This window comes from Natator depressus, chromosome 2, assembly GCF_965152275.1.
Source record: "Natator depressus isolate rNatDep1 chromosome 2, rNatDep2.hap1, whole genome shotgun sequence".
NCBI classification, from domain to species: Eukaryota; Metazoa; Chordata; order Testudines; family Cheloniidae; genus Natator; species Natator depressus.
In genome coordinates, this window is record NC_134235.1 from 254,343,078 (window position 1) to 254,361,816 (window position 18,739).

The window sequence follows — 18,739 nt, forward strand, 5'->3', positions numbered from 1 at the left end:
TTTAATCCAGCAGATGAAGGTAGAATAAGATCCATTGAATGGCTGGAAGTTGAAGCTAGAGCAATTCAGATTGGAAATAAGGTGCATTTTTTTTAACATTACAACACTTTACCTGGTGAGGTGGTGGATTCTCCATCACTAAAAGATATCTACCTTAACCAGAAATAATGTGCTGGATGCAGGGGAAATATAGGGTGAAGTTCTCTGGCTATTGCTATGCAGGAGATTGGACTAGATGACCATAATGGTCCCTTCTTGCCTTAATATTTATGAATCTATACTACCTACATGGGAGGTGGGGGAGGGGGAGTACAGGTTGCTCCCAGGGAGACCACCTGGCCAGTATTTGACTGGCCTGTCTGTTTTTTTTATGGATTTGCCAGTTGCCAGAAAAATAATTTAATCTACTGGGTTTTTGTTGTTGTTGTTTTTTTTTTTACATGCGTCTAAAGATTTGCATTATTATTATTTCTGTGTCCAGCTAAAGATGCTGCAGTGTTCCCACTTCTGCAGTTTAAGCTATAAAAGATCAACACGCTGTCTTAAAAAGACAGCAGCTGTCTTCCCACCAACACGCAAGTGCACCACCTGTGTGTGTGTGAAAGGGTTTGAGTCACACGAGTGAGGAGACAAGCGATGTTCTCAATCTTATCTATACATGTTCTCTCTCTAGATACTATAAGTGGCTGTTGAAGGGGTAGACAGGAGGGTTGCAGAGTTGCCTGGGGGTTGGGGTTGCAGTGGGCTTGCCTTGGGTGGAAGAGATGCTGGGTTTTTTTGCATTTCAAAGGTGGTAACCCTAGCTTCCCCTGTGCTAGCTGGGGATTATCCCATGCCTGATCGGTGCCTTGCCCTTATGCAGGGAGCACAGGGTGAAGGAGGAAAGGCTCTTGGGCCTAGACCTTCGAAAGGTATTTAGGCTTCTAATGTCCCTTGAAATCAGTGGGAGCTAAGTGCCTAAATGCTTTTGGGGATCTGGGCCCTGCACTCCCACTCCCAGAGCCCACCCTCACTTATCATGTAGTCCTTAGGCAAACTCCCGCTGGAGTGACTGGACCAAATCCTGAGAGGTGCTGACCTCTTGGGGTGTTTCTGGTCTTCAGGACCTCTCAGGTTTTATCCCAGAGGCTTGTTTGCCTGAGGGGAAAACTGATGAAAGGCCTCGGGATTTGGCCCATTATGTTGACTGATAGCTACACTAGAGCAGAATGTGGTACCTGGGGGCCAGACTCTCCACTGGAATAAATTGGTGCAGCTTGATTGGCACAGCTTAATTAGTTTCAATTTCTGCCCGCAGAGAGTATGGCTCCATTATCACTGTTCCGGTACCATAGTGATGCCTCCTGTTTAATACTGGTGCAGTCAGTATAAAATAATCTCACCCATTTTAAGCCTATATGAAAGTGTTACACTCCTTTTAAGTAATGGACAGTATGTTTATGGCTCTGAGATGGAGGTAACTATAAAGCACTATAGCAAATTGAAAGGCGATTGGATTTGATTGCAACTCTTTCTTTATTTCTCTCTTTCTCTTCCATAGGTTGCCCTGGGATGTGGGATAATATTACATGCTGGAAGTCGGCGAGTGTGGGTGAAATCGTCTCTGTCAAGTGTCCTGCTCTGTTCAGAATTATTAACTCTGAAGACGGTAAAGTGCTCTTCTCCTTTCTTCATTTGTTCCATATTGTTGCTAGATTCAGTAGCCTCTTGCTGCTTGCAGTCATGCTGATCATACGGCCAAGCAATTGGTACTATTAAAGGGGATCAAAAGCTCTTTAGTGGACTGGGGCTGCTGGAGGCATAGTGTGTAAACAATACGTCAGGCTTCCAGGATTTGTGTGTGTGTGTGGAGGAAAGCGTCACATAATATACAAGATGAGAGGATCACTACACTATGGCTAATTACAAAATAGAAAGCTGCGCCCTTAGATACTGATTGAAGCTAATGGGAATTGTTATTGCTGTCTAAAGGGCCTTGTATTATTAATACAAAATTAAGAAAAAAAAAAGAGAGAGAGAGAGACAGGTCCTGAAATCAAAACTGAGGGTCAGATTCTGGTTGGCCTCATGCACGTGTGGTCGGGACGGGGAGAGGGTAGAAGGAACTCCCGTCTTGTGTCAGGAAGAATTCCAGGGCCTTCATTCACCCAAGGGTGGGGGTGGCTCTATTTATGCTCCCTATAAGGGGTGGAAATGGGAGGGGCCATGGTCCTAGCACCCCAGGCATCTGTCGGTGTAGCTTGCTGGTGGCACAGTAGGGGAATCAAGGGTAGCAGTGGCAGTGATTATGCAGCCTGAGGGCTGGTAGCTCTTGGGTGTTCCCTCTGGGGCAGTACAGCTGTACATCATCTTCAATGCAGGGTTGTGCCTAACTATCCCAGTCAAGCCCTCAGTCCTTCCTCATGCAAAACTCCCAATGAAGTCAATGCGAATTTGGCCTGAGTAAAATCTTCAGGACTTGAGCAAGTTATAATTAACTATTAAACTATTTAGTCTGATTATTGGCATTAAGGCACAGGAAATGAGGTTCCCACTTGAATGCATGAGAGAGACAGACTTTCAGATTTGTTTGGCAAGTTTTGTTTTTAATAATAATCCATTAACCACATTTTTGCTGCCGTTAAATAGCCCAATTCTGGACAATTCCTCCCAGCGCCAATCCTAATCCAGTGATGTATCAGTTAAATGGCAGCTTCCCTTGAGAGGGGTGCTAACAAAACTTGATCCTGATCCCTACGGCTATTTTGCAAATTTTTCACATACATTCTTCTATAGTAAAGTCCACATTTGCACCTGCAAACACTGTACAGAAAAAGCTTTGTATATTTGAGCAAGTAAGGACTTCATGCACAAGTTCATGTGTGTGCTAAACCCCATTACACTGTTATGCTTGCTTCAGTGTCGTGGTCATTTACTCTTGTAAAAACGCTATTTTGGATTTTATATGACTAAATGTTGTCACAAAGACCTTATTTTTGATGTCCTATAATATATAAGACCAGCTGCAGCAGCCTCAATAGTGCTAAGGAATTGGTTCTGTAGTGACTCAGAGATGCACTTTCTAAATCATCAAAGGCTAGTGATGGAAGCAAAATGACATGCCAGAGTTTTATGGAGATAGCACAGGCAAGAAAATTCTTGCTCTCTCCATGGATTTTTGACCAGCCTGAGACACTGATACCCATCTGCATCAGTCACACATACAGTCACTCACTCAGTCTGATGGCCAAACTAGTTCATTCAGGTCATCTCCAGAGCAGCAGTTACATTCAACCAAAAGTTTTCCCAGTACAATAATCACGGGGTGCTCGCTTTCTGAAGGCAGAACGCTTTTATAATGTTTATTGTGCACCAACTGGCAGCTTATTTATCATTTTCTTCTGATGTAATTATAGCAGCCCGGCTTTCAATAGCGGTTCTTGTCAGATGTTGTTCCATGAGAAGCCCCTGTTTTTGAGTGGTTTGTAATCACATTCTTTAAATATCCTTGAGCTGAAGCTTGGCAACGTAGAAGATCTTTTCTTTTTTTATGCCAGTGCACTGCTCAGGGATGTTGCTGGTTTGACAATGCAGAGTGACGTGCTGTTTATCTACAGCACAGGCAAGATTTCTCTATAGTAAACATGCCTCAACCCCAACCCTCCCAAGTGTCCCTCGCCATTATGAATGTCAGTCCTGCATTTGTTTCCATTCCACCCATATTTGGTGCTCTCTCTGCATCGGAAATAAACAGCTGCAGAACTGCACGTGCAGACAGAGCTATGTACCACAAAGGGATGACTCCAGCAGTACTTTTAAGTCTTCTGCATAAATACTTTTGTGTCCTGCATTTAGGATGTTTGTCACATGTTGCCTTCCACAGTTGGGCCTTGGCTGGTTGGGCTCTCAACCTTGACCTGGAAAGGTGAGAAGAAGTGCAGTGTAAATACCCATTCAGCCCTCTTGGTCTCCATGCCAAAATCACTAACAAGTGCCAGGTGGCATCACTTGCAGTTTTCATGTGTAAACCTGTCCAATAGAAGCAAGTCCAAGACCCTCCAAATCATCAAGTAACCATACAGCTATTAGATCGTTAACAATGTGAGGCCACTATTAACTCAGACTGGCTTTGTACTAGTGACCCAAATGTGGAGGACTCTACAACCATTTCAGATCCCCATGACCTTTTTGTATCATTCTTACAACTTTTTTATTTTTATTTGTCCGGTATTTTTGTTTCAGTAGGAGGAGAGTGGAGCAATAGTCACATTTCTATGACTGTTCCGTTTATAAAGGGTTGGTTAATTACTGGACATACCAGGATAGAACATTTCACATGAGATGAAAACAGTAACCAAAATATATTTCAAGATCCATCTGGCTGAGAATTGCGGAATTGCTCCCAAATCTCTTCTACTCTAGTATGTTAAGGACGGATCCAAGTTTCTGAGCTGTCGCTCTGCTGGGATTCCAGGATGCAACATTTCTTTCTTGAAAATATATTTATGTGACCTCCATCCATCAATCCAGAGACCTTGCTTTCATTTTAGTCTTTTGGGGAGGTTATAAATCAGAGAATCGTAGGACTGGAAGCAACCTTTAGAGGTCTTCTGCTCCAGTCCCCTGCACTCATGGACAAACTGGAGAAATGGTCTGAAGTAAATAGGATGAAATTCAATAAGAACAAATGCATAGTACTCCACTTAGGAAGGAACAATCAGTTGCCCACATACAAAATGGGAAATGAGTGCTTAGGAAGGAGTACAGTGGAAAGGGATCTGGGGGCTCACAAGGGATCATAGTGGATCACAAGCTAAGTATGAGTCAACAGTGTAACAATGTTGCAAAAAAAGTAAATCTCATTCTGGGATGTATTCGCAGGAGTGTTGAAAGCAAGACATGAAGTAATTCTTCCATTCTATACCATGCTGATTAGGCCTCAACTGGAGTATTGTGTCCAGTTCTGGGCGCCACATTTCAGGAAAGATGTGGACAAATTGGAGAAAGTCCAAAGAAGAGCAGCAAAAATGATTAAATGTCTATAAAACATGACCTATGAGGGAAGATTGAAAAAGCTGGGTTTGTTTAGTCTGGAGAAGAGAAGATTGAGGGGGGCATGATAACAGTTTTCAAGTACATAAAAGGTTGTTACAAGGAGGAGGAAGGTAAATTGTACTCATTAACCTCTGAGGATAGGACAGGAAGACTGGGCTTAAATTGTAGCAAGGGCAAGTTAGGCTGGACATTTAAGTTTAGGCATAAAGTTGCCGTTTGTCATGATTTTTGTAGTACAGTGCCACTGTTGATTCTGCTGCTGACATGTCCTAGTTCACAGGCCATTCAAAGCATCCCAGCTTATCTTTGGTAAATAAATTGTGGTGACGTGTGGCAAAGCTGCGATGTTGCACTGCTGTGTAACAAAGGAGGTCAAGGCACTACAGTGAAGCATCTTGGTCCCACTGGGTGTAATTTGATGAGCTGCGATCCTCAATAGCAATGTTGGCTTGTTTCTTATTTTTTATTTTTTCCCACCCAATGAAAATGCTGTCTTTCAAAAGAAGTCTGTTGAAGTCCAGAAAGCACCCACAACCAGCGATGCTGGTTGGCTGCACAGAGACCAAAAGATAGCTATGAGTGGGTCTTGCCGGCTCTTCTCTCTAGTCAAAATGAATTCCCCTCCGCGAACAAGTGCTCAATCTAGGAAACTATACACAGCATTAAAAAGGTTTCAGAGTAGCAGCCATGTTAGTCTGTATTCGCAAAAAGAAAAGGAGGACTTTTGGCACCTTAGAGACGAACAAATTTATTTGAGCATAAGCTTCCGTGAGCTACAGCTCACTTCATCGGATGAAGTGAGCTGTAGCTCACGAAAGCTTATGCTCAAATACATTTGTTTGTCTCTAAGGTGCCACAAGTACTCCTTTTCTTTTGGCAGTAAAAAGAGCATGATTATGCTACATTGATTTACTGTATATAAAAACAGAGAAAATAGTTTAGATAGATAGATAGTGTGTAGTGTGTACCACCCATAAGAAACTCTCTAATTAGAAGTTAGAGTTCTATAGCTATTTCTCTAAAATACTATGGAATTCAATGGCAAATGACATCCTTTCCATAGGTGTTTTGAACCATCACATAGGGTTCCACGGCTGGGACAGAACTAATTCCATTGGATGGCTAAAATATTATTTGGGAACCATTTCATTCACTATTAAATTCTGTAAGACCTTTTCAGAAAGGCAAGGCCAATTCCATCCCATGAACTGGGTGGGGAAAGAAATACTAGTGGTCGGCTTACGGCTTTCACCTCGCTTCTTCTACAATCCACTGTAACCCCAGGCTTGTCTCCCATGTGTCCTGCCCAAGTTTTACTACCCTGGAGAGCTAGAAACCACTTAGACTTTGCTCTCCCACTGCAGGATGTAAATAATTTCCCATTAAAACCAATGGGAGTTACACATATTCTGCCATAAGGGAATTAGGCTGCAGGTCATTCCCATGTCTACTGCATTACAATGACCATTGGCACTGCTGCTTCCTAGGCACTGGGCTTAGCTGTGGCAATTAAATCTGTTGGATTCAGGAAATCTTCTGTGGTCTTCCTCATTTTGAAATACATCATTCTTTTGACAAAACCGAAGCTGTCAGAAAGAATGGAAAAGGAAGGGTGTGTGTGTGTGTGAGTGAGTGGGAGAGAGAGAGAGAGAGAGAGGAGTGCCGTGCTATACCTATATCCTTTCTCAAGATGAGTTGTGTGTGGAAAAGGGCCCAGTAAGACCACTAGTTATTCAGATACTTCTGTGACATATCTATGGTGAATAGATAGATCTTAATATACTTTGTCTTGCCCAAGCTGAAAATTGCTCAGAACATTTGCCAGCGACAGCATCTCTTACTTTGGCTGCTTTATTATTGCATTACTAGTTGAACGCCCATCTTGTCCCAATGGTGTGGCAACTGGGCCACATAATCCACATCTGTGCACTCTCCTGTGTGCAAGCAATGAAACTGTTGCATGTAAATTAGCTGTAGAGCAAAAGTGGGGATGGGTTCAGTTACCTCTGAGATGACAGTGGTCTAGGACTCTTGGCATTGCATAGATACGTCTTGCTGTCTCACCGTTGTGACAAGGTTGGGCCAGATGGCTACAGGAGAGTAATAGAGGGCAGATATATTAGCCCCAGGCTAAGTAGGTCCCTTTTCCCTGGGTAAGGTAACAGGGAAGGTTCCAGAACAATCAGGAACCTTCTGGAGACAATTAAGACAGACAGGCTGATTAGAACACCTGCAGCCAATCAAGAAGCTGCTAGAATCAATTAAGGCAGGCTCATCAGGGCCCTGGGCTGGAACCCGGAGTAGAGGGCAGGCCCGGGTTCCCTCCCAAACCTCTGAACTCCTGGTCAGACACAGGAGGAGTTGACCTGGACTGTGGGTTCATGAAAACAGCCAAACTAAGGCTGCCATGAAGCTCCAAGGCGAGCAAATCTGCCAATAAGTGCAAGACCCACCAAGGTAGAGGAGGAACTTTGTCACACCATGTAATTCATAAAGTCAAAATGGCTGGAAATTTAAAAATTGCGTAGTAACGGACGAGAGATCTCAGTGGTGATTGAACCTGGTGATATTCTGAACAAAAAGAGCTCTCCACCATGCTTGTAGCTGTTTCTATTGCTTCACACTGACTCAAGAGACATTCTGGGCTTCAGAATCACATAGACAATTGACCGTCCTGGAATGTTATTGGTAGAGAGAGACAGTAAAGCTGACTATTTAAGATCAGAGACTTTACAAGCAATAAAATGTAGCTAGAGAAAATATGCATTTCTACTGAGCCTGGAGAAGCAAGCTTTCTCTGTGACTAGCTGAAATTAATGTCAGCATTGCAGCAGTCGTGCACTGCTGGCAAATAAGTGTGGCTAAAGAATCGGGTAGCTGGGATCTGACTTTTCAGTCCAAAGTTCTCTCTTGGTGGATTTTTCAGACTCCTGTGAGGGAAACTGACCTAGGAAGCAAACTCCAGAAACAAGGAATCTCCACTGGAAAAAAAAAAGTGCCCCAGTCCACTAGAGTTCAAATATACAGACCGCTAATAAATACTCCAGCTGAGCTCAACTAGCATCAGGATACACAGGGAAAGAGGTGTCCTCTTTAGATATCCAGACCGTAGGTCACACAGGGCTTCATACTGAGTTTGACCCCAGCATCTTGCATGGCACTCAGAAGCAAAATCCAGAGTAAAGCAAGCTGTTGCCTTGTACTGAAACTTTTGGGTGTCTTTCAAAGGTAACCCCAGATAGAATGCCCTTCAGTTGTCCTGTCCAGAGTTGATCAAATGCCAAAAACCACCTGTGATGGGCTGTACCAGGCCCTTTGATGCCCCTGCTGGAGGCCTCGCGGTCCTGCGACACCCTGCCCCAGGAAAAGGAGCAGGGAAGGTAGGTCCGCCAGGCCTGCCTAGAAAGGCTTCAGGGAAGCAGCCAATCGGAGCTCAGCAAGCTCAATTAAAAGGAGCTGCAGGGCTTGAGAGTTCAGTTGCTGGCTGGGACCAGAAGGGTGAAGAAGGAAAGACTGGAAGGCTGTGAAAGTCTCCAGGCAAGATGGCCTGAGAGAGACCCTGCTCAAGCAGGGAACAGACAGAGAACCCTGAGGTAAGGGTGAAGAGGAAGGAGCTATATGGGAAGTGGCCCAGGGAATAGCAGCAGTGATGGAGTTAACTGAAGCAGCACATGGCTGCTATTTGTATGGTCCCTGCGTTGGGACCCGGAGTAGTGGGTGGGCCTGAGTCCACCCTCCAGCCACTGGCAGGGTTGCCTAAGCCCCAAGAATGGGATAAGTCTTCTTTAGAGGCCCAAGTGAAGGGTGTGACTTAAAGAGCCCCCTGGGAGAAAATCCTGGAGGCATTGCACTATACCAGGTAGACACGGACTTAAAGCAAGCCCAGAAGGGGCTGAGAACTGAACCCAGAGACAGGGCTGCAGATACCAACCAGGGCACACTGGTAGGTCCTGTTGGACTTTTGTTACCCCAGAAGGGGTTTGTTTATTCATGCATAGAGACTGTGTTGCCCAGAGGGCTGGCCACTGAAAACCCACCTGATGCGGTTAACAGCCAGCCCAAAGGTGGCACTGGAGGAGAGAGAAAGAGAGAGAGTGTGTTCAAGTTTGCACCTGACCAACAGGAGGCGCTCCTGAGAGGAGAGTGTCCCCAGTCACACCACCCTTAGTTGAGAGAGAAGGTTACAAATTCCTGGCCATGTGGAGGTGTTAAAGAATATATTTAGTCACTGCTAAATGTCTGAGATTCCAGAGATCAGTGTAAATTCAAAAGCCTGTCTCTTCCACCAACAGAAGTTGGTCCAGTAAAAGAGATTACCTCACCCACCTTGTCTCACTAAGATTCCAGGAGCATTTCTGCTCGGGGTCCTGATGACTTTTTCTTTGAGGGAAGCCAGCCTTCTGCATTCTTGCAGGAGGACATCAACAATTGCTGTTAACAGGGGAACACTTCTTTCTGGCTGGTCTTTCAACACTGGTAAGTTTGCAGATGGAGACCATAATTCTCCCAGCTTCTCTAAACAAGCAAGAGGGATTGAAACTCAGCATGAGCCTGCTCCCACATCACCAGGCAGTCCAGTTGGGAAAGGGGTAGGGGGGAATTCACAGCAAAGAAGGATCACCTCTGTATCCAAGCAAAGACTATCCAAACTTCCATACAGTGCCCTTGGTCTAGCCTTGGCAGATGCTGTGTTAGAGGACAAGAACATTTTCCTGGCCTTCCCCACAACCCCAGCATGGGAATGTAAGAGGTCTCTGTGCTACCAAGGATCAAACACAAAGTGTGACGACCACCACCAGTGCTCCAGTCTCTTCTCACTACTTCATCAAAATACCAGCGTGTGAAAGGTATTCTCGTCTCTCACAATACCCTATCTGAGCCATAATGTGCTACCAGGCTCTCAGCAAAGTGCCCCAGCCACTGAATAGTGTCTGCCCTCGGAGAATTCCAGGCAGAAATAGCAATCTAAACCAATGCCCTCTGTAACCTTGCTGAGCTGCTGCTTGCCATAGAAACGGTAAATGAGACCACAAGGAATCGGCATCTGAATTGCTTTCAGAACAGATGGAAGGTGAGGGACCTGGAGGACTTACTGTGTGGGGATGGACTGAGGGCAGTGGAAACAGCAAGGAGAGGGACAGGTGCAGTGTGCAGGAAGGTGAGCTTAGCAGTGGGAAAAGCTGACGAATAAGACCCTGGAAAAGTTGGTGTCTAACTGGACTGCTGCTCCCTGATGCCACTTTGCAAGCTGGCTGAACAGATTGCTGCAGGATCTCATGCACAGCATAATAGGCGAGGGAGGAAAAGGGCATCTTTTAGTAGAAGCTAGCTCTGATATTTACTAGCCAGTAAGCGTTAACAATACAATCAGTGCTGTACAAGACACAGAAGACATGGTCCCTGTCCAAGAAGCTCACACCGTACCTAGGTGGAGAGCACAATAGAGAACGTCTAGAGAAAGTGTTATCCATATTCCATCTCTCTCTCTCTCACACACACACATTTATATAGGGCTTGATCCTGCACGCACTGAAATCAATGGGGGCTTTGTGATTGATTCCAGTTGTCTCAGGATCATATCCATTTGAGGGTTACCTTTTGTGAGCTGACCCTGCAACCCAAAATACTTAATGAGGGAGAATGAGAATAAGAAAAATAGGTTATCAAGGTGCTTTGGAACAACATGAGCTCTGACTGCCTCTGTTCCCTCCAGCCATACCTGCTGCACCACTGAACAAAGGGTTAAATAGAAGTTATCCCCAGATAAACATGAACACAAGATACACCCAATCCCAAGGCCAGCCGACATAGAGAGCAGGGAGGAGAAAGTCAATTTGTAGAAGACAATTTAAAAGAATGTACTGAGGCTTAAATATGTATTATATCCTATTTTTTGGCCTTAACGTTGAAGCTTATGTTCTGTTCAACCTGAGACGCACTTAGAAGTTACTTGAGCATTATGATTCACATACATCAAGGGGGTAGCGAGGAGGTAGTTGTGATTGTCTAGCTTCAATAGATCAATGGCATTTCTCGTTTGTCAAAACTCTATTACATTAATGACCAACAGAGAGGAAGGATGTTCTTGTGGTTAATACAGGAGACTGAGATTCAGGAGATCTGGGTCCAATTCCCATCTCTGCTGTACACTCCATGTGACCTTGAGCAAGTCATTTCATCTATATGCTTTGGTTCTCCCGTCTATAAAATGATGATAAACAATACTTCCTTTGTCTGTCTTGTTGATTTAGATTGTAAGTCTCTGTCCCCAAGAATTCTCTCTTACCATGTGTTTGTAGAGCTTCTAGCACAGTGGGACCCTAGAGTTTGCTTAGGGTCTCCAGGTGGTACTGTGATACTAGTAATTATAAATAGCTATAGAGGTGATGAACAATTTTCTGTAATTTTGAAAAAGTGGCACTTCATAAGTATCAGAGATGGCCATAGATTGTTAGGCCAAAATGCTGTCCATGTGCAGAGAACACGCCTTCCAGGCTGACCAATATTGTCTCAGTGGTTCCTTGTACTCCCCCGTTGGTCTGCCGGTATCCACCTGTTGTCATTTGTCTTATGCTTAGTTTGTAAACTCCATGGGACAGTGACTGTCTCTTTTTGTTCTGTTTGTACAGTGCCTAGCACAATGGTCCATGACTAGGGCTCCTGGGATTGACAGTAATACAAATAATAAATAATAGTAATAATAACAGAAGGGACAACCTGATCATCTCATCTGAGCTGCTGCACATCACAGGCCACTAAACCCAACCCAATAATCCCTTCATGGATTAGACTAAAATATCACTGCCCTCTAGAGACTATAAACTATTGTGTCAAACACTGAACAAAACGGTCTCTCAAACAATATATTAGACAAGTAACACTCTGCTGAACATATGATTAGATGGAGATTATTAGACCTGCTATAGAGTTTATTGACATGTGTAAGCAATTACTGATTGAAAAATAAATGTTCAAATACATTATTTGATGGATACTATTCATCAAGTCTTGTGCTGTTACTTACAACACATATAGCACAGACTTCAATGTGAACCATGACTGTAAGACTTTAACTGAAAAGGAGGACTTGTGGCACCTTAGAGACTAACCAATTTATTTGAGCATAAGCTTTCGTGAGCTACAGCTCACTTCATTGGATGCATACAGTGGATCCGATGAAGTGAGCTGTAGCTCACGAAAGCTTATGCTCAAATAAATTGGTTAGTCTCTAAGGTGCCACAAGTACTCCTTTTCTTTTTGCGGATACAGTCTAACATGGCTGCTACTCTGAAACCAGACTTCAATTGAAATCCGTAACGAAGAGGAAGTGCTATTTATTCACTGATTTTGTTTTTGAAAATGTGTTTTCTCTGTAGCGCCTTTGATGAATCTAGCCCATTTTAATCATCTCAATGTGTTTCCTTTGATTTATTTGAAAAGCCTAGTGCACCAGAGCCCTCAGTGTCCATGTGCTGAGAATAATATAACAGAAGGACTCGGGTGGGAGCCAGGAGGGCGAAATGTTCTACAGCAAGGCAGCACATCAGCTGCAGAATGGTCATTGTCTGGGTCTTCAATGCAGTTCTTCTTCTTTTTTAGCCTGTGAGTTTCAAAGCCAAGCTGTGCCTCATTGGAACATGGTGTGGATGCTTCGGGACTAATTCTGCCCGACCTTACATCATTAAACCCCAGTGTCAGTCCATTGATCTCCAGGGAGTTCCAAAGGCCTACAGCTGAAACCAAGTGGTTTAATCAAGCTCCCTGTGAATTCTCACTGGGACATGGAGTACTGCACCCATTCTTTGTAAGCTCTGCAGCCAGGAAGAGGAGGAGAAAGCCAAAGAATGTTGCGGTTGTAACTCTGGGTTTCTTGTTGAAAAGGAAACTCTGTTCTTGTTTTAACAGGACTTCGAGAATTTGAGTCAGATTGAAGGTGCATGCTGATACTGTGTTGGGAGTCCATATGAGTACATACCATTGAGAGCATACATAGTAAGGGCTTGTCTACATTGCCCGCTGGATCGACAGGCAGTGATCAATCCAGTGGGAGTCAATTTATCGCATCTAGTCTAGACGCGATAAATCGACCGCCGAGCACTCTCCCGTCGACTCCGGTACTCCACTAGGGCGAAAGGCTCAGGTGGAATCGACGGGAGAGCGTCAGCCATCAACTTACTGCAGTGAAGACATCATGGTAAGTAGATTTAAAGATGTCGACTTCAGCTACATTAGTCACGTACCTGAAGTTGCATATCTTAGATCGATTCCTGCCCTCCCCCCCACAGTGTAAAACCAGACCTAAGAGCAAAATTCTGCCCTATTTGAAAGCTCAGAGGATTGGACAGCGTCCAGTCAGCAATCTCGGGTTTCCTATCCAAATTCAGATTTACACCTTAACCCTGCTTAACTTTAAGAATGGGAGTAACCCAGCTGAACTCGGTGAATAATATGAATAAACGTAGGGCTTGTATTCATGTATAGCAACACTGTAGCGTTTTAGTGAAGCTGCTTCTATGCGAGAACTTCTCCTGTCGGTGTAGTTAATCCACCTCCATATTCTAGGTTTGGATACATGCACACTTGGGTGCCGTAAACTTCAATGAGAATGGCACCCAGAGATGGGAAAGCCAGACTGTAGCCCGTAGCTTCCCTGCAATTATATTTACAACATGTTTTTTATCCTCACGCTCATGTGATTGGCTTTGACTTCTAGTTGTAATGCAGAGCATAATGTAGAATGTAAATCTAATTGACTTTCCAGTGGCTTAACGTATTAGTGAAAATTAGGTTGATGGATAAAGTCTAAAAGCTCCAGATAGTAAAAGGTTCTCCTGGAACTTTCTCTAATGCATTAGCAAATTCTGGGCTGCAGAAAAATATGTTAATAAAATGGAAATGTGCTATTAGGACAGTCAGAAATTTAACATTGTAGAAAATATCAAACCATTAACTTTGTCCAACACTGGTAAAAATGCAGTAGTAATTTGGCTAGATGGGGATTTTTTTTCAACATAAAAAGGCTATTCATTACACAAAGCTACGTTAGTGTAATGTTGTGGCTGTGACTGCAAATGTTATGAAATGCAAAATGAACCAAAATCCTATGTTCCGTCATCCCCATATCTGAGTGCCTTCTGAGTAGTCAGAAATAAACACAAATAGTAGGAAAAATCTCTCTCTTTTTCTTCCTTGTCAGCTTCTAGGAGAAATAGTTTGAGAGAGCGAGAGCATGCTCCCAATAGTTAATGCTAGGAGAAAAATAGTATTAGAAAGGCTAGAAAACCTGCTGCTTTAAGATTTAAGACAATCTTTATTAGGGATTAAGATGAGACCTTCATGTGGACCAGGTTATCCCACATCTGCCTACTGTGGAGATTCTTGCACCTTCCTCTGAAGCAGAGAGACCGGATACTGGGCCAGATGGACCATGAATCTAATCTTGTCTGGCAATTCCTGTGCAAGTTTTGCCATTGATTTCAGCGAGAGTAGGTTTGGGGTCTGACTGAGGGACCGCAATCAGAGAACCCCGAGCTTTGCATTGGATTCTGCTTCCAGTAAAGTCAGTGGCAAAACTCCCATTGATGCCAATGGGAGATGGATTGTGCCCTTGACCCTTTTAGATAGATCTAGTATTTGTGCTGTGAGAGCTGGTCATATACCATTTGACAAGTACAGCGTTCAGTGAATATTGATGACACAAAATGTTGGTCAACCAGTCCCACTATTTGCAGACCTAACCAGTGTTTCAAAATATGCAACAAATATGACCAGCAAAGAAGTGGCAGTTGATGGATTTCTGCAAAGAACCCTGTTACCATATTGGCATTCTGCTCACGAGGTTCAAGATTAGTCCTTGAAAATGACTAGTGAGTTGAGGACACACATTAGATGTTGAATACATGTATCCAAGCAACCTCAGCAGCCCAGTTTGCCTGCCAGGGATTTGAATAGAAGGATGATGATGATGACGATGCAAGAGGCTTGGATGTTTAGGCTTGCTGATTTGTTTTCCTGGCCCCCCCGCTCGCCCTATAATCCCTGTAATCCTCCCACTGAAGTCTTTGATTTCCCATTTAGTTGCTCCAAAGTGCCATTTCAGTTTATTTTAAGAGCAAAAATATGTGAAATAAAAATTATTTCATGAGGCTTTTGAAAAAAAACATAAAACACAAGTTCCTCTTATGTGGTGCTGACAAGGGTCCATTCATTATTTTTGTCCTGTACTGCTGTTCCCTTTTCAGCAGGAGCTAGACAGATCTCTCAGCATTTTACACCATCTATTTTTATAAAAGACCTCCATAAAAGGTAGATGTGTGGCTATTCCAGTCCCTAGTTAATAACTGTACGTCACGTTCGGAGTTAGTGTAGGACAATCTGAGGGCATTGGGACACTCCATGTTCTAAAGGACTTAAGTTCATCTAAACAGTCAGCCTGCAAAAGGCAGATAAAACATTGTCCACATCTTTTCACTGTGTATTTGTTCAGTAGAGCATTGACAGAACTAGTCTGAAATCGTGAAGATCACAGTTAGTTTTCCACCATGACTCTTCTTCTCTGGTGCAACACTACCACCTTGTGGCTATACATGGCTCATCTTTTATCTGACTAGTATGCTCGGTTCTCTGACACAGAGCCTCGTGCAAAACCCACTGAAGTCACTGGAGGGACTCTGACTTCAGTAGGCTTTGGGTCAGGCCCTTAGCTTCACTAAGGCAGCAAGTAGGATTGATGGGAGATAGGCAGGGGGCAATTCCAACTTGATGGCAGAAAATCAACGAGCTTTCAGATCTACCCAAGCACGCCTCAGATTTCCTCTGATCTGTCTATCTTGTCTGCATTTCATCATCATGCATTCCAGGCATCAAAATTGTTGCAGTATCTTGTATCTTTTTTTCAGGATGGTGTCACGTCGTAAAGGAAGCTGTGCAGCTGGGAAACTTTTCTAACCAGGCATATACCCCCCCTACACACTCACACCACACCCAGCACCTTGAATTCTATTAAGCAATAGTTGAAATCCCAAGTCCTTGGCTCAGCAGGATAGCAGGTTGATCTGCCTGGCAGAATATGAACTAACCTCACAGGATTTTCAGGCTGCTGGAAAGTATGCCAGATCCGCTGGCATAATTCACTGTAGCTCTAGTGACTACAATGGAGTGACATTAATTTACATAAGCTGAATGTCTGGCCCAATGTGCACTCCAGAGCAGATGTGTCCACATGTGCAAGGATTAATGTCTTGGCCCAATGTGCACTCCAGAGCAGATGTGTCCTGTGCAAGGATTAATAATTCCAGCTTCCAGGGAGTGTGGGTGTGTTTTAGACCAGCCCCAATTGGCCTTACGGCCCCAATTGGCCATCCACTCTTCTCTGCTGGCTGCAGATGTCGAGACAAATTACAACTAAGGAGACTGAGTCGGGGAGTAAAAGTTAAATAAAGATCCTGCCCTTCCAGCCTTACTCCAAAGGCTGAAGGGTGTGAATAATCGTTTATTCTCTGGTATCTTGGAGTGGGGTTTGCCACCCTGCAAACAACAGCAGAAGCCCTTCTGTGTATATATTAAATTAGAGAATTTTAGATCCAGAGACAGGCTCCCCTGCAGCTTACCCCAAATACCCACAACTACTCGTGCTTTACTGTACCCAATACCTTAAAAAAATCTGGGTCTCATTTCCCACTAAAGCGTAAAGAGACATAGCTTAAAATGCTGTCTTTGCATCCCATGCAATCTTAATCCAGGTCCTCAGTGCTATATGAGGTGTACATGAAGGCAGAATTTGATCCTCAATTTGTTTTTTAACATGGGAGGTAGCTTCATTTTAAATACAAGAAAAATGAGACCCAGACTGGTTAAGTGACTTGCCCAAGGTTACATAGTATCTCAGTGGAGGAGACCTGAATAACACTTAGACCTGCTCATTATGATATAGGGAATCACTGACCTTCTTAAACAAGACACTGCTTATTAAGAAAACCAACTGCAGATAACCAACCAACCAGGTTTCCACACAATTTGAGTACCTGCTTTGTGTCTCTAGTTTTCTAGGAGCTGCACCCTGCCTGGAACACTATACAGCACACAGAGATATCTAGTGACTGAATAATATACAGGAAGTAAACATATCAGTTACTGGGCACTGCACTTTAAGAAAGATATAGACAAATCAGAGGGTCCAGAGGAGCACAACAAAACTGATGAAAGGTTTAGAAAATCTGACCTATGAGGAAAGGTTTAAAAGAAAGTGGCCATGTTTAATCTTGAGAAAAGACGAGTGGGTGGGGAGCTGATAACAGGCTTCAAATATGTTAAAGGCTCTTATGAAGAAAATGGTAAGGTTAATGTGACCAGATACTCAACACAATTAATTGTAACGACAAATGGGAAGGAACACAAGCCAAAACAGGGAAAGAACAGGTCAAAGAATATTTAGGTAAATTAGACGTATTCAAGTCAGCAGGACCTGATGAAATTCATCTTAGCAGACTCAAAGAACTAGCTGAAGCAATCTTGGGCTCATTAGCAATTATCTTTGAGAACTCATGAACAATGGGTGAGGTCCCAGAGGACTGGCGAAGAGCAAACATAGTACCTACCTTTAAAAAGAGGGACAAAGAGGAGCCGGGGAATTATGGACCAGTTAGGCTAACGCTGTTACCTAGAAAGATACTGAAACAAATTATTGAACAATCAGTTATAGGATAATAGAGTTATAAGGAATAGCCAACATAGGTTTGTCAAGAACAAATCATGCCAAACTAATCTAATTTTCTTCTTTGTCAGGGTTACTGGCCTAGTGGATGGGGGGAATTGGTAGACATGATATATTTTGATTTTTGTAAGGTTTTTGGAACAGTCCCCCAACACATTTGCATAAGCAAATTAGGGAAATGTGGTCTAGATGAAATTATTACAAGGTGCATGCACAACTGGTTGAAAGATTATTCAAAGAGTAGTTATCAATGGTTTGCAGTCAAACTGGGTAGGCGTATCTGGATCGGATCAGTCCTGGGATCAGTGCTAGTCAATATTTTCACTAATGACTTGGATAACAGAGTGTAGAGTATGCTTATAAATTTTACAGGTGACACCAATGTGGAAGGGATTGCAGGCACTTTGGAGGACAGGATTAGAATTCAAAACGACTTTGAATTGGTCTGAAACCAATAAGATGAAATTCAAAAAAGACAAGTGAAAAGTACTTCACGTAGGAAGGAAAAACCAAGTACACAAATACCGAATGGGGCATAACTGGATCACAAAGTGAATATGAGCCAACAATGCGCTGCTATTGTAAAATGGCTAATATTCTGGGGTGTACTAACAGGAATATCCTACGTAAGGCATAGGAGATAATTGCTCTGATCTCCTCGATGCTGGTGAGGCCTCAGCTGGAGTACTGTGTCCAGTTCTGGGTGTCACACTTTAGGAAAGATGTGGCCAAATTGGCAAGAGGCCAGAGGAGAGCAACAAAAATGATAAAAGGTTTAGAAAACCTGACCTATGAGGGAAGGTTAAAAAAACTGGGTCTGTTTAGTCTTGAGAAAAGAAGACTGAGGGGGGACTTGATAACAGTCTTCAAATATATTAAGGGCTGTTACAAAAAGGACAGTGATCAATTGTTCTCCTGTTCACCGAGGACAAGAAGCAATGACCTTCATCTGCAGCAAGGGAGATTTAGATTAGTTATTTGGAAAAACTTGCT

General features: G+C 43.4%; 1 protein-coding gene across 9 annotated transcripts in view; it reads left to right on the forward strand.

Moving 5' to 3' along the window:
• Window positions 1–18,739, forward strand: part of ADCYAP1R1 (ADCYAP receptor type I) — a 170,086-nt gene that overhangs the window by 97,303 nt on the left and 54,044 nt on the right. For all 9 annotated transcript variants that reach the window (XM_074946390.1, XM_074946391.1, XM_074946392.1 and 6 more), the window contains exon 4: window positions 1,541–1,648. In XM_074946390.1, coding sequence (XP_074802491.1) covers window positions 1,541–1,648 — 108 coding nt within the window. The remainder of the gene's footprint in view (window positions 1–1,540; window positions 1,649–18,739) is intronic.